At 53.8% G+C, this 15,205-nt stretch overlaps 1 protein-coding gene across 2 annotated transcripts in view; it reads right to left on the bottom strand.

Moving 5' to 3' along the window:
- Positions 1 to 11,441: 11,441 nt before the first annotated feature.
- APCDD1L (APC down-regulated 1 like) overlaps positions 11,442 to 15,205 on the bottom strand; it is a 37,569-nt gene continuing 33,805 nt past the window's right edge. For both annotated transcript variants that reach the window (XM_006141869.2, XM_006141871.3), the window contains exon 4: positions 11,442 to 13,553. In XM_006141869.2, the coding sequence (XP_006141931.1) occupies positions 12,759 to 13,553 (795 nt within the window). In that variant the 3' untranslated portion in view covers positions 11,442 to 12,758. The remainder of the gene's footprint in view (positions 13,554 to 15,205) is intronic.

Raw genomic sequence — 15,205 nt, 5'->3', positions numbered from 1 at the left:
TTTCTTGCCTGGCGGTGCTGGCCCATGGGGAGCTGGCGCCTGGTGTGGCGAGGAGTGTGGGCACCTCCACGCAGTCACCCCACACTGCCCACCTTCTCCCTGGGCTGCCCCTCCCGTCACTTCGCAAGCCCTCAGTCCTGGGACTGATGAACAGAGTCGGAGCCAAAAAGGTGGCACCAGTAGGGACCGAAGTGCTCGTCAGGAAGGAGAGCGGAGGCCAGCTGGTGGGCCCCATGCTCTGGAATCAAGGTCAATGCTTCGTTCTCTTAGAGGGACCAAGCCAAATCCCTGTTGGTTCATGCAGTGAGAGTGAACCATTATTCGGAGATGTTTAATGCATATTTAACTTATTTAATGTATTTCATCTCATGTTTTCTTATTGTCACAAGATTACAGTTAACACTGCGACTTAAAAATCCCCGTGCTGCCTGATGCCAGTGGGTGACGCTGGCAGGCATCGCTGCTGGGGACCATGGCCCCTCTGGCCTGGAGGTGCTGGGCATGTGGAGTGGGGTCCGTCTGTGTGCTGGAGAAAGCTGCCAGGAAGGGTTTTCTGTGTCAATAAAGGTAACCGTCACCGGGAGGAAAGTTCTGGTAGTGGCAGGGCCAGTTTTGTGATGAAGAGTAGCCAGTCTTCTAGATTGTTCTTTGACCACCTCTCAACCACCACGTGTACTTCCACATGTAAGCCCGGTCCTGACCCCCGCAGGGCCCTCTCCGAGTCAGGACAGAGTCAGGCTCAGGGTTGGGGGCGCCAGCAGAGGGAGGGGGCGAGGCGCCAGCTAACCCACGTAGCCGCGACTGAGAGTCTGACTGTGAATTAATTTGATGCCATAAAAGACCAGTCTGATCCTGTTTGACTATGTAGCATCTTAAAAAAAATTAAAATAAAGCCCCAAAATTAAGAGTTCTTTTGTCATTTTGTCACATTTGCTCTATGGGGGGAATTACTATTTTATCATCCTTTTGCTCTTGGAGGATTGATTTTAAATGTGCATGTTGGGACCAGCAGATGGTGTGGAGGTTAAGGCGCCCAATCCCTCATGGCTGGCTATGCAGTTCAAGTCTTGGACCTGGCAGCTTGAGAAAACCTCTGAGCACATGTTGTGTGTGCCCTAAACCCTGAGAAGAAGCTGGAGGGGCAGGGATAGTGGCATGGCCGTCTTCCTGAGGCGCGATTTCTCACTTTCCCTCTCTCTGTCTGTCTCTGGCAAGTGCACACACCCTATAACAAAAACTGAACGGAAAACGTGCCTATCGGTGAGAGAGACTTGTTTAAGGCCATAGGTAGGTAGGTACGTACATGGGGCTTCAGGAAGTTCATGGAAAAGTGGCATTAAAATACAGGTTCATTTTGGTGCAAAAGATTTTTGAAATCCATGCATATAATTTTTCATGATACATTCTTCATGAGCTTAAAAAAAGTTTTCTTAATTTCTTTTATGAACAAGAGAGAGAGAGAGCGAGCAAGTGAGCATCCCCAACAGGGTCTTGATACCACCATCCCCTGGCCTCAGCCAGCCTGGATCGTGGGCATGGAGTGCCCAGCACTCGGAAGCAGGGCCCTGGATACGATGGCCATCACCCCCGTGGTCAGCCTTGCAGTGTCATGTGTCACCACTGCACCGTCATTGAGCCCTTCCGTGAACTTTCTGAAGACCCTCCCCGCTGTGTGTGTGTGTATACGTGTATGTACTTTGGCTTCAACAGAGAATGTGAAAAATAAACCCATTACTCTGATCTTTGATAAAAAGCAACCTCCCCTCTGGGCCTGGGGTCATGCCACAGAGATTAGTGACAGGTGTGCCGAGCATGCCCCCACCCCCCCGTGCATGGGTTGAGAGGACAAATTCCCTCAAGGAAGCTCCTAGCTGTCACACCTCCAGCCACCCTGTTCCCGAGCCTGGCCTGGCAAGGTGGGTCGGACCTCCAGACTGGCCAGGTGGAAGTTCTGTGCTTGGGCGGCGTAAGGAACTCCCTGTCTTCGTGAGAAGACGACTGAAGGCCCGGGCACACGCAGGGAATGCGCGGATGTTCTCCCCGAGCTCCCGGGGTCCCAACTGCACAGAGCGTGCCTGAGGAAGGCGGCCAGCACATGTTAGTCTCCAGGATCTTCGCAGGTGGCTGTGAGTGCTTTTGAAAGCAGGTGAAGACAGCTGGGAGGCCCGGGCCTTCGCCACCTATTGTAAGGGGACGGAGTTCCTCAATGGTGGGCAGATGGGATGTGCAGCAGCTGCCAGCCCCCCTCCGCCTTGGAGAGAGTGAGTGGGGGAGTCCCAGACAGTGCCCAGGACACCGCAGCCTCGCGCCAGACTGGCATCAAAACCTTTTTTTTTTTTTTTTTTGCAAAAGCCGGTTTTTTTTTTTTTTTGCAAAAGCAGCCGGTGGGGGTCTATGACAGTTTGTAAAGGAGCCTGGGGAGCTACTCTCATGGTCTCTGGAGGTAATGTGTTTAGGGTACATGTAGGAAGAGGAACTTCGCTTCCCAGAGGATGCATTTAGTTGCAGCTAAAAGTCAAATGTTAAAACCAAAGTTGTCTCTTCCCTCCGACTAACCGTTTTCTGAAGCTTTCCTCCTGCAGTGGGCCTTGGTGCACGCATGTTGGGGGGCACTTTTTCTGAACAGGAAGAGATCCCAAGGAGAGGTGCAGGCTGGGAGCAGGAGGGCCTCCTGCCCTGCAGAGGTGTTGGAAGAGGCAAGCATGTGGCGTGAACGCTGCTTGTGCAGCTGTGAGAGCGTGGAGGAGCGTGCACGTCTGGCTGTGTGTTTTCAAATGACAGAAGGAACACGTGAGAGGAAGGCAGAGGTGGCGAGGGTGGGCTCCTTCACGCTGGTCTCTGCTCTTCTCGAGGGGGAGGCCCAGGTGATCAGGGGTACATGGGCGGATGGAGAGAGTGAGGCGGAGGTGGTGAGGGTGCTAGGTGGGAAGCCACTGCTGCCGTCGAGGGCGTCTGACAGGTGCCCTGGCTTCAGAAACCCCAGCCCCAGTGCTCACAGAAGGGGAGGGAACAGTAACATCCCTATAAACTTTTATCGATTGGGTTATTTAATTGATCACTTTGGCTCACTCGGCACCCTACAAAATGCGTCTTACAGATGGCAGGCTGTTATTTGTAGGTGTGAGGACCTGGCTTTAATTTTTTTCTCCTCCTAGTTTGCATGTTTTCCCTCTCTAGTCCTGGAAACTGCTGCACCAGCAGTAATAAATACTGATACAATCAAAATTGATTTTTACCAGTGGACAGTTTATGCCTAGAGAGATGGCTTATACCTACATAACACAGATGAGGGAAAATGAAGAACCTCCAGTGATCCGTGAAAACCTAAACGCTTTCAAACAAATCCCAGGAACAGAATTGCCATCGAAAGCTCTCAGTGCTCAGCCCAAGTCAGATACAGCCGAGCACGGGGAGAGCTCAGCGCTAAATAGCCTTTCAAATTAATTTGGGAGCAAGCTCTGCATGTGCGTGTGTGTGCGTGTGCGTGTGCGTGGGGTGGGGCATGGGGTGGAGCCGTATGTGTAGCCTGGCAGTTTGCAAGTGCACCTGTGTTTTCGCACACTCGCATCTTTACTACTTCAGAGCCCAGTCCCGAGGCCATTTGTCATCCTCAGCTCTGGTGCTCAAGTACTAGCCCACGTACAAGCTTGTGGTTGTGGTTTGTGAAACCCGTGGCTTAAAAGGAAAACACCGAGAGATGTGGGTATGGGCTTCCAGGCCACCTCGCACACCTGGGTGACACGGAACCCGCCCCTTCTCTGGCGCAGAGGCTTCTGCTTCCCTGCTGGGGGACAGTGCACCGAGGGCAGCAGCTGTGTGCCTCCTTCCTGCCCTGCCAGCCGAGGAGGGCTGAGTAAAACTACGGGAGCTCAGTAGCTGCACGTTTCCCTCCACGGGGACTCGCCCTAATGTGCTCGGGCCATGCTTGCTGTCGCCCAGAGTGAATGCTTTCAAAGATGAGTAGAAGCTGGGTCGTGTGTAGAATGCCCCCTGGAAGGCGAAGGCACTGACTCCGGTGTACGGCACACGGGTCCAGGAAGGTACTGGGAAGGGCAGTGCTGAGGTCATGGCCCCCTGTGGACTTCGAGCCCACTTGGCTGTCCTGGCCTGACTATTTTGAGAAGGCGTTCCCTTTCCCCGGAGCTGTTCTCATAGGAACCTGGTAGGGAAGTTGCCATAGTTCAGCAGCACGCGGCTGGTGCAGCGCGCACCCTGTGTGTAATGTGCCCCGTGCAGAGTGTCCTCAGGACAAAGCACACCCCACACAGCATTCTCAGGGCAGAGCGTGCTGGTGCAGAGCGTGCCCCGTGCCTGCACTTGCTGAGCTTTCTGCTCAGGACACCTACGGCCTGGGGCGGGAGGGCTGTTTGCACAGTGGAAATGAAGCCCTTGGAGGTCACGCTGGACGGCTATGGACCTTCTGGTTTAGAAGTCAGTCTCTGTGAAGGACTGCGTCAGGGAGCCAGCGAGAGCTGACTGCTCTCAGCTGCTCAGCCCTCGGCTCAGCTCTGTGTCTGTCTCTGTCTTGAGCTATGTTCAAAGAAAAGTAGATAGAATTTGGGCTGTAGTTAAGACTCTTCTTTGGGAATTGAGCACACTCCAGACAGTGAAGAAATGCACATTTTCCATTTTCTCATGGCTGGGGATCTCTGCCCAGTACTCCAGGGGAATGAATTTGGGGGCTTTAGAAAGAAAATTACCAGTCTCTCTCTGTGAGGTGATGATGAGAATGCTTTATATGGCAGCTATGTAAATAGCTTGTAAATTAAATGTGAACCAGGGCAGCTCATTCCAATTGGTAATACACGAGTGGCCTGCCAGGGTTTGAAAATAGCCGAGCTGCTCCTACCACCAGCCAGCCTCGTCTCTGAATTAGCAGTGCATTTCTCCGGGAAATGAGCAAAGGGAACAGGGAAGCCGCTGGTGCGGAGCTCCGGTGGCTGAGAACTGATCTGCAGTGACACCTGAGACCTGGACTGAGGCCTCTGCATCCCACCAGCCATGTACTTTTAGCACAGGAGGCTCAGCACCCCTGAAATGTGAAGCTGAGGCACACGAGGTCACCCACTCCTCTGCTGAGGGATCAGACTTCCCTCCACAGGGTGTGTAGCTGCATTTACGGCACTCCGCAATAGCTTTATTTGAATCTGTTTTCATTACAGAGGTGTTTTGACCGAAACTGGTAGAGATGAATGCGAGGTTCTCTCCGTGAATATAATTACGTGAGGGTTTTTTTTTTTTTCCCTTAATGGAATTAATTCATTAGAAAGCATCTACACCCAACCTGTAGAAAAGGAAGAAAAAGCCAGCAACAAAAACACGGCTATTATCTAACTTGCCATAAATATTTGCAATCATGATACCTTGGAGTGGCGCCACGATGTGGATTGCTTTGATTAAAAGATGTCAGCCGAATAACAGTCCTGTGGGGGAATCGTTTTCCGTTGCTAGATAAATGCGGGTGTTTATTTTTAAACCAGGAGACATTGATCCTGTAGCAATGCCCATTACAATTGCTTTATCACACCACGGGCCTGATGTGGCGTAATCATTTGGCTAATGGATGAGGGTGCAGAACCGCGCTCACTGCCCCCACTCCCTCTCGCGTCCCCGGGAGTCAGGAGCTCGCTGGGGCTTCTGCAGACACAGCTGCTGCCAGACTGTCATTTCCCTGACATCCACAGCCATGCCCGGTCCTAATAAAACAGGTTTCCTCCTTGTTTCCATTCAGGAAATACCAGCTAAGGGAGACAAGTCAGATATCTTAACACCGCCTCATTAAGGCTCAGGCTAGCAAGAACTCGGAGCTTTTGTGGCTTGCGATGATGAATTAGCGGATGTGTTTTACACACCGACCTGCCAGTTTTCCAGGCGCTGCACAAATGCCGGGCTCCTTTTACGAACTGGCTACGTGCGTTGCCATGCTCTTTTGTTTTGAGAAGTGACTTTGACTGTTTACACTCCAATGCAGTGTTTACTTTTCTCAATATTTTCCCATCGAATCTTGAACCTGGGTTCAGAGGTCAGAATTCATTGTCTAGTGCTGAGGCCACGTGTGCGGGGCCGCTCCCGCTTTCCTTCAGCCGTTCACGTATTTGGCAAATACAGTAGACACGGCATGAGCGGCTGAGAAAGCAGTCTACGGGAGTGGTCTTGCTTTTGTACTTTTCATTTGTAAGTAGCCTACGTAAGGTGATCCCAGCGTATCCATAGAGGAAGAAATGCAAAAATACTTTTGGTTTTCATTTCTCTTGCTAGCGTTTCTTTTATTTTTTTTCTTTTTGAGACCGTTTGTAAACTGCCGCCATTTGGAAATTCCTATAAGAAAGTCAAAATGATCTCTTTAAATATCCCTTTCACCTCCTCTCTCCTTTTGGAGTAAGGAAATCGTGTCAGGAACACACCAATCCCACCTGCCTTACTTCTCTCTCCCGCTCTTGAAAAAGATCTGCAGTTTGTGATGTGCGCGCTCACCCCAACCTAACATCGCAGGAATCCAGCATTGTAAGAGATGGCTTAGAATGCTTTTATTATCACGATCTTATCTTTATTTTTTGTGATCGCATCTTCATGTCTTTTAGGTTATATTTCCTATTTTGATTTGGGATTCTTTTCAGAAGCTGGTGTAGGAAGATGCTCTACTGTCGTATGTTTTGGTCATCCCACACGTGGTAGATTGGCAGCTTTACGGCTGACTGTCCCCAGGGAGGTCTGTTTCTGTACTGTCTGGATCGAAGGAGCCATTCACGGCACCTGCTCACCTGGCCCAGCTCGGCACCATGGACCGCCCCGCCACGCTGGGAACTGCCGCACTGGCCGCTCCACGTGTTCAGTAAAGCCTGTGCCCCACGTTGTGCAGGGTGTTCCGTATACATGGCCTTGAGTGGGGGCTTCAGAGCGTTCTGCTGTGGAGCCTGTGGTTCTCGATCCCTGCTTCCTAGGAACCTGAGATTGAGTCAATGGAAAACAGATATTTTACACCTGAACACAGATTTTCTTAGGTGACTTCGGTTACCCGTGAGGAAACTCGGGCTCAGAGAGCGTACACGTAGGAGGCAGCTCACATGCCAGTGTTTTCTGCTGGGCTGTCGTTGACTTGCCGAGCACCCGTGGTGTAGACCGCTTCTGTCCCCGAAAGGCAGGGTCGCTTCTGTCTTTAAACACAGGCGGCAGTTATTTTATGTCTTGTTTAAAACACTAAAGAAGGCCCAGCAGGTGGCATGATAGTTAAGGTGCTGGGCTCCCACGTGGCTGACCATGGTTCAAGTCCCAGACCCAAGGGTTTAAAAACCATGCAGGGTATTTGTGCATGTGTGCTTGCCCAAAATCCTGAGAGGAGAATGGAGGAGAGGGGACTGTGGCATGGCCATCCCTCCTGGGGGATGATTTCTCACCCTCTTTCTGACTCTCTCTCTCGTGAGTTCATGAGCCCTATAGCAAAAATGTGAACAAATAAAAAAGAAAGAAAACAGCTTTAACTTCTTTTGAAAAAGCAGCACAGGCAATGGTAAGCCTTCATACAAAACCACAGGACATACGGTAGAGAGTCTTTTCCTCCAGTCCCAGACCTCCTTCCGTCCTCCAGAGACCTAGTGCAGTGGCCGTACTTGTGTTTCCAGAGACCCTCTGTGCGTGAATGTCTTGTGCTTTCCTCCACACGAGCAGCGGCGCACACGACCTGCCCTGCCATGCAGATTGCTTTTTACCTTTGAATTACGTCCCGGAGACCGTTTTTTGGGTCAGTACACATAGCGTTCCTGTCATTCTTCCGGAAGTCGCTGCAGTTTTCCTTTGCTGCATTCAGAGCTCACTTAACTAGCCCTCTATCTGGGACACATTGCCCCAGGTCCCAGTCTTGCTGCGGCACATGCGGTTGGTCCTTGAACAGCACAGGTCCGAGTGTGCAGGCTCACTTACCCGCAGATTGTTTTTCAATAGATGATGTCAGTGTGTTTTCACTCCCTTATGATTTTGTAAATAAGGTTTTTTTCCTCTGCCTTAATCTGTTGTGGGAATACATTTGGATTCATTGGCTTCACGCCATCGGTGTGGCTCCCAGTGAAGAGCTGGCTATTAGCAGTTAAGGTTTTGAGTTGTCAGAAGTTAGATGCAGTGTTTTGGCTGTGCGGGGGGATGGTCCCCCTAACTCCTGTTGTTCAGGAGTCAGCTGCACTCCTAAAAATGGACAAGACTATCTTGGGATCAGTTTCCAGAGAGAATGGCTGGGCCCAAGGGTGCCCACATTTCAGACTCTGTTGGATGGCTCCCACATTGCCTTCCAAGGAGGACACACCAACTCAGTCACGCGAGGGCCTCCTTGCCTGCTCCTCTGCCGGCACGTTGCATTGTCTTTTTGACCTTTGCTTATCCAAAAAGCGCACCTGGCATCTTAGTTTGCATTTCTTTGCATGAGATTGAGCAGCTGTTCACATGTGTAAAGGCCATTTGAAAACACACGTGACCTGGATTAAAGACTCATGGATGAGAAATGGGAACCTGTTTTATTTTAGCCATAGGAAAATGTCTTGCAGCAAAGCGTGTAGAAATGGATAGCGCAGGAGACAGACACCCTCAGGAATTGCACTTAGAGCCTGGGCTTTCTGTTTTTCAAGTAGAACTTCTATTTCTGTTTTCCTTAGCGATGTTTGACCACTAAAATCACCTCAAAGAGGAAAAGATTGGGAGAAACACAAAATTAGTATTCTAGACTTTTTAAAAATGTGCTTTCCTGCAACCCTCTGTGACCTATTGTCAGAGCTCTGAGTCTCAGTCTGTGTGGGCAAGTCTCACTGTCGCACTAGGCCAAGTGCTCTATGTTACTCTCACCATACAGGGATCTTTGTTTTATTGTTTTCTCGGTTACAGTGTGTGTACTTGCTGGAGAGAGACGGAGAGAGGGAAGTGAGAAGTTACGCCCCAGAGGGGGTGGCCACCACAACCCCTTCTCTCCCATCCACCTCTCAGGATGTTCGGGCGTGCACATGTGCTGGCATCATTTTCAAGCTGCCAGGTCTGGGCCTTGAACCGCATTCAACCACATGGGAACCAGCTCCTTAAGCACCATACCACCTGCTGGCTCCTGTGGGGGTCATTTTGACCATGGCGCTCTCAGAGGGTATATATGCGGAGGCAAATTTGACCTTCTAGACTCCTGGGGGGGGGCCTGTAAGAGGGGTGGAAAAGCCTCACTGGTCTTTAAAGGTTAACATCTAAGCTGAGTTGTAGAGGAGTTTTCTGAAGAGCCACACAAGGAAATGTTCTGAAGAAGCAGCCACACTGAGTCGCCATCATCTCTCGTTGGTGAGTTAGAAGGCCAATCTGCTCCCCGAGAATTCGCCAGGGTGCTTTCGTGGGAGTGCATGCCCCGTCGGAAACCGAGAACACCCTCAGGAATTGCACTTCAAGTCTGGACTTTCTGTTTTTCAAATAGAACTTCTATTTCTGTTTTCTTAGTTTGACCACTAAAATAACTTCAAAGAAGAAAAGAAATAGTAAAAATTTGGAGAAGCACAAAAATTAGTATTATGGACTTTTTGAAAAATGGGCCTTTATGTTTCTTCGAAAATGTTAAGAAGTGTGTATGACTGGCAAGAGACTTTGCAAAGTCAAGCCGAGACCCACCGTTGTATTTTAACCCTCTCCATGCACTCACAATGCTAGTCCTAAAAGTGACTCCAGACGATGGAAAATATTCTCCATTAGTCATGATAAAAGATAGCCTTCATGGGACCAGCAGTTAGCGTAATGGCTATGTCGCTGGACTCCCATGCAGTTGACTGTGGTTTGAGTCCCAGACCCGGTGGCTTAAACTCACGCTGGGCGCGTGTGGGTGCGTGCCCAAGATCCCGAGAAGAGAATGGAGAAGGGCTTGCAGCATGGCCATCCCCTCGGGGGGTGATTTCTCGCTTTCTGTCTCTCTATGTCTCTTCTGGCGAGCGCACGCGCCCTATAGTGAAAATCTCTCCGAAAAGAGAAAAAATAAAAAAAAGATTTGAGCCATGGAGGCCGTGCGGTAACTGGCTCTCTCAACCCCTGGGCCACTGATGGCTTAAGCTGGGTCCCTTGGAGGCAGGAGCACTGAATCACTGTCCCCAAATAAGGTCAGGAAGCCTACAGGGTACCCCTGCCTGTGGCCATGCACTGGAAGCCCAGCTCTCAGCTCCGGAGGCCAGCCCGGGTCTGGGCGCTGGGATCTTCGTGTGACTGTAGGAAGCCCTCTGTGAGCGTTAGCACCCTCCAGGGTGAGGTGCAGAGTCACACCCTTTTCTTGAGTCAGGTGGCCTCCTGGGTGCCACGTCTGGCCTGGGCATGGCCGCTCCAGGTCTCAGCCCGAAGCGTGACAGCATCACTGGCACGGGGCTCATGTGGTATCAAAGCCCTTTCTCGGAGACCGCGCCCCTGGCGCCCCAACCTGCTGCAGGGTGGCAGCAAGTGAGCAGCCTTCTCTTCCTGTGGGTCCATGTTCGGGGCAGGGCAGAGACGGCAAAGGGCCCATGAGAAGAATGAGCTTGTTGGGACCAGCAGTTGGCATAATGGCTATGTCGCTGGACTCCCATGTAGTCCACCATGGTTCGAGTCCCAGACCCAGTGGCTTCAACTCATGCTGGGCGTGTGTGCGTGCGTGCCCCAGATCCCGAGAGGAGAACGGAGGAGAAGGGATTGCGATGTGGTCATCCCCCCGGGGGGTGATTCTCACTTTCTGTCTCTCTGTCTCTCTCTGTCTTTCTGGTGAGTGCACGCGCCCTATAAACTACAAAAAAAAAAAAAAAAAACAGAAAAAGAAACTTTTTCAGGGGTCGGTGTGCTGGGCAGGGAATCTGAGTGATGGGTAGATAGGTGGCAAGACAAGACCAAGGAAGCTGCATTTTGGGCTGCTAATGATGGGTTTCCTAGAGAAGGTGACATTGGGTCTAGCCGTGAGTGAAAGGAAAGAGCCCAGCTGGAGGTCCGGGGGCAGAGCTGAGCGACGGGCCAGGGCACCTGCGAAGGCCGGGGCAGCCGCAGCTTAGAGTGCTTGGAACAGAAGGCCCCGGCACAGGCATGCAGCTGGGCTATAGGCGCCAGTGAGCCAGAAGTTGGGGTTTTCTTCTGTGCGCAGCTGAGCCCTGGGGAGGCTGAGCAGGCGGTGGCATGTGTGAGAACAGGAGAGAGCCAGAGCGCGCCTCTGCTGGCTTCACCCGCTCTCCACAAGGTACTCGATCTCCTCCTCCATTTATTTATTTTTTGGGGGAGATTTTTTTGCTATAGAGTGCGTGTGCTCACTGAAGAGACAGAGACCAAGAGACAGCGAGAAATCACCCCCCAGGGGGGATGCCACACCACAATCCCGTCTCCTCCATTGTCCTCTCGGGAATCTCGGGCACCACAGACGTGCCCGGTGTGAGGGTTAAGCCACCGGGTCTGGGACTCAAACCACCATCAACTACGTGGGAGTTCAGCGATGTAAACCCTCTACCTCTTTCTTTGGAATCAGAATCCCCTTGGTTGACTTTAATAACCAATAAGAACATTTTTCAAGCTGTTAATTTTATTAAAAGATTCAAATTCAATGACAAATAGTGGCATGGTCACTTCCAGCCACGGGCACAGGACTTCCTCAGCCGTGGACAGGCTGTGACCCTCCCCATCATCCCCACCGGGACCCCCACCTGAAGTAGTCTACGACTGTAAATAACCCGGCTATTTCTTGTACTTTGGAAAATACGTCAGGAACACTCGTCGCTTTCTGAGGCCTCCGGAGAATATTCACTGGGTGGTTTCTTCTCTTGCTTTCTTTCAAGAATGGGTAATAAGTCAGAGCGGTCCCAGCAGGCTGACTGAGCCACGAGGCCTGGAGAGGACCAGGGCTTCCCCTGAACGCCTTGAGGTCTGTGATAAGAGCCACATGGGCTGGGGAGAGAAGGGGTGCCCGCCGGCACAGGCATGGGAACCTTGAGCCCACCGCGATGCTGGTTAGTCCCTAGTGTCCAGCCCAGGCCCTGGGGATGCAGGAGGGTCTCTGGAGAGCCTGTCCCCACCACGATGGGTGCCCTGTGAGCAGGGGACACCACACACCACCACCCGCGAGGTGCCAGGCGGGCAGAGCTGCTGAGCTCCTGGCTGCAGTCGGGGCGCCTGAGTGCTCCCCGCGGTGGTCCCAGAGGGGCACGTTGGGGTTTCTGTCCCCGCTGGGCAGTCCAACCCAGGGGAGTCTCGAAAGCAGAGGCCCCATGCGGGCTCATTGCAGAGTGTGCCCGTGTCACCGCTCTCGTTAGAATTAATTCCTCGCCAAGGCTGGCACCGCACTCTCCTCCTGCCCGGCCCCTGCGGCCTGCCTGGCACACGCTGCGCTTGGCGTGGGCGAGCGGGGCTGAGAGGCTGCAGAGAGGGCGAGCTCCACGGCTCACATGGAGCCCTGTTCACAGGCTGGCCCTGGAGCGCTGGACTTATCTGCATGCAGTGTGGACAGTGTGAGGTCTGACTCACAGGCACGCAGGCAGGTGCCGACAAAGGCCAGTGGTCAGAGCACAGGAAAGCCGAGCGCCCAAGAGCCCCCCTTTGCCAGAGAGCTGGGCAGTACCGAGCCAAAGCAGCCTCTTCAGTTCATGGCCCTGGTTTGCGTTTGCATTGCTAAATTCGAATTAATCATTTCAAACACCCCACACCTGGCAGCACATCCCCAGGCAGGACCGCCACTACGTGTTCCTCTGTCCCCTCAGAAACCCCAAGGGCCCGGGAAGAGAATGGCAGGAGGCCTCGGGTGTTGCCCGCCTGACACCTCAGAGACACGCTGGGCAAGGGACGTGCTGCCTGACCCCAGTGTCACTCCTGAGGAGGGCCAGCCCGAGGACAAGCAGCAGAAGGGGGGCTGGGACTCCACCAGCACGCGGCCCCCCACTGCCACGGGGCCTCTGCTGCGGAGGCCTGGCGGAGTCACGGGCCTCTCCGCCACACAGCACCAGGGGTGCTTGGTAGGAGGTGGGGCGCTTCTCCGGGGTGTCGGGGCTTGAGCCGTCGGTGGGCCGCTGTCCGATGAAGAGCAGGCTCTGCCCGCGTGGGGTCTGCTCCATCTGGAAAAGCTCGTACTCCACGTGGGGGAGCCGGATGCCCAGAGGCAGGCACCCATTGGTGGCCGTGATGTCCCGCTCAGTGCCCACGGACCAGACCCCCGGGCCCCCACAGCTGCTCGGCTCCGAGAGGTTGAGCATGGCCATGGTGGCCTGGTCCATGGGGGTCACGTGGGCCCGCGTGACCTCGAACGCCAGCTCGGTGGCACCGTGGACCTTGGCTGATGGCATGCCCCTGGTGTAGCGGCCAGCGGCGTAGACGGTGAAGGTGGGCTGCTGGCAGGCTGGATCTGAGAAGTGGTGGTAAGACCCTTCCCAGGAGCGGCTGCGCCCGTGGAAGGTGAAGAGGCGGGTGAGGAAGAGCACGGCCGGGCGCACCTCGCACCCCGCGCTGACCCACCGGCCGCTCAGGCGCAGGGGCAGGGCCAGCGGGGGAGGCAGCACGGGCGGGTGGAGCTCATCGGAGCCGGCGATGAGGCTGCAGGCCGGGCAGGGCCGGGAGTGGTGCTGGCAAGAGACAGACGAGCAGTGACTGTCGGGGGTGGGTGCAGCCTGTGCGCGGCCGGCGCAGCCCATGACAAGCCAGCTTTCTGTCCGACCTGCCCTGTCCTCTCCTGCCTCCAGCCTCTTGGTTGTTCTCACTCCGCAGCCTTCCCTCCTCCCCTGGGTCTTTGCACATGCTGCCCCTCCTACCCAGAACTCCTAGCCAGGCCGCCACCCCCTCCGCCCGATTGGCCTCAGCTCAATGACGGGCGAATGCCCCATGTAAAGTAGCCCTTGGGCCCAATGCATCCTTTCTTTAAAATTTGCTAGAGGGTGCATGTGTTTGCTGGAGAGAAAGAGAGGGAGAGTGAAAAAAGTCTCCCCATGGGACCTCGTTACACTGCAACCCCTCCTGCTCTGTTTTGCCCTCCTTTTGGGATTTTAGGCACACAGGCACCGGGGTATTTCTCAGGCTGCCGCGGCAGGGCACAAACTGCCCAGCTGGCCGTGTGAGATCAGCCCCCGTAGCGACCCCTTGGTCCCCAGGCCTGGCACGGTGCGTGGCTCACAGCAAGCGTACCTGCTGAATGGATGAGTGAGCTGCGAGTGGCGTGTCGGCGGGCCTCGCGTCCTGGGAAAAGTCGCCCTTTCTTGCACCCGACCCGCTTGGTCTGGAAATCCAGCCATTCATGGCCTCTGCCCATGCTCATTGTTAACCGCACCCCACTCTTTGAGAGGCTTCCTAAGTGCCAGGAGCTGTGCTCAGCGCTTCCTGGTCAGCTGCTGCCTGTCCTGGTGAGGAAGCTGGGACCTGGGGCCGTGGTCTGCCGGGAAGTGGCAGAGGATGCCACCATGCAGCCGCCCTGCCCATCTGAGCCCCCACCTTCCTGCACTGAAAACCTCGTGGCACTTGGCATCTCCCTGTGGGTGGAGAATGAAAGCTTTTTTTTCTTTCTAAAAATTTTTTAGGCTTATTAACTTCTTCCATGAGTGAGCGAGACAGAGATGAGGTCACCTCTAGCAGGGTCCTGGAGCCTGGATCCCTCCCAGCCGTACCCAGCCCCAGGCCACGGTCCACGGGAGGCCGGCATGTTCAGGGAGGCCTCTGGAAGCAAACCTGGGCCTTCCTTGTGGACCAGCCGGGCAGGAGGTTGTCACTGCTGTGCCAGCCCTGGCCGCCCAGGGGAGGCTTTTTATCTTAGATTTCTTACGGTAGGCGGGGGCCAGCAGACAGCGTAGCTGTTATGGTGCTAGACTCCCACATGGCTAGCCGTGGTTTGAGTCCTGGACCCGGTAGCTTGAAACTCACACCAGAGACATGTGCGTGTGTGCCCAAGATTCTGGGAGAAAAATAGAGAAGGGATTGGGGCATGGCCACCCCCACTGGGGAGTGACTTCTCACTTTCCATTTTACTGTCCTTCACTCTCTCTCCCTCTAGGAAGTACACACGCCCTAAGGCAAAACCTCTAAAATAAAACAAAGAACTTAGGGTGGGGGCCATCATTCACTCCAGCCCCTGTGGAAGGTGAACATGACAACAAGGATCAAGCGACGACAAAATATTCATGTGGGAACCCAGTGCTGAGTCTGTGCTAAGGAGAGGGCCTGGGGTGTCCATTCCGGGCTGTTTCCGAGGCGGGCCGGCCACGGTTTCAGGCGCAGCTGCACCCCAGGC

This window comes from Tupaia chinensis, unplaced genomic scaffold, assembly GCF_000334495.1.
Source record: "Tupaia chinensis unplaced genomic scaffold, TupChi_1.0 Scaffold000066_1, whole genome shotgun sequence".
NCBI classification, from domain to species: Eukaryota; Metazoa; Chordata; class Mammalia; order Scandentia; family Tupaiidae; genus Tupaia; species Tupaia belangeri.
The sequence above is the reverse complement of the archived record's forward strand: the minus strand, read 5'-3'. Positions and strand labels throughout refer to the sequence as shown.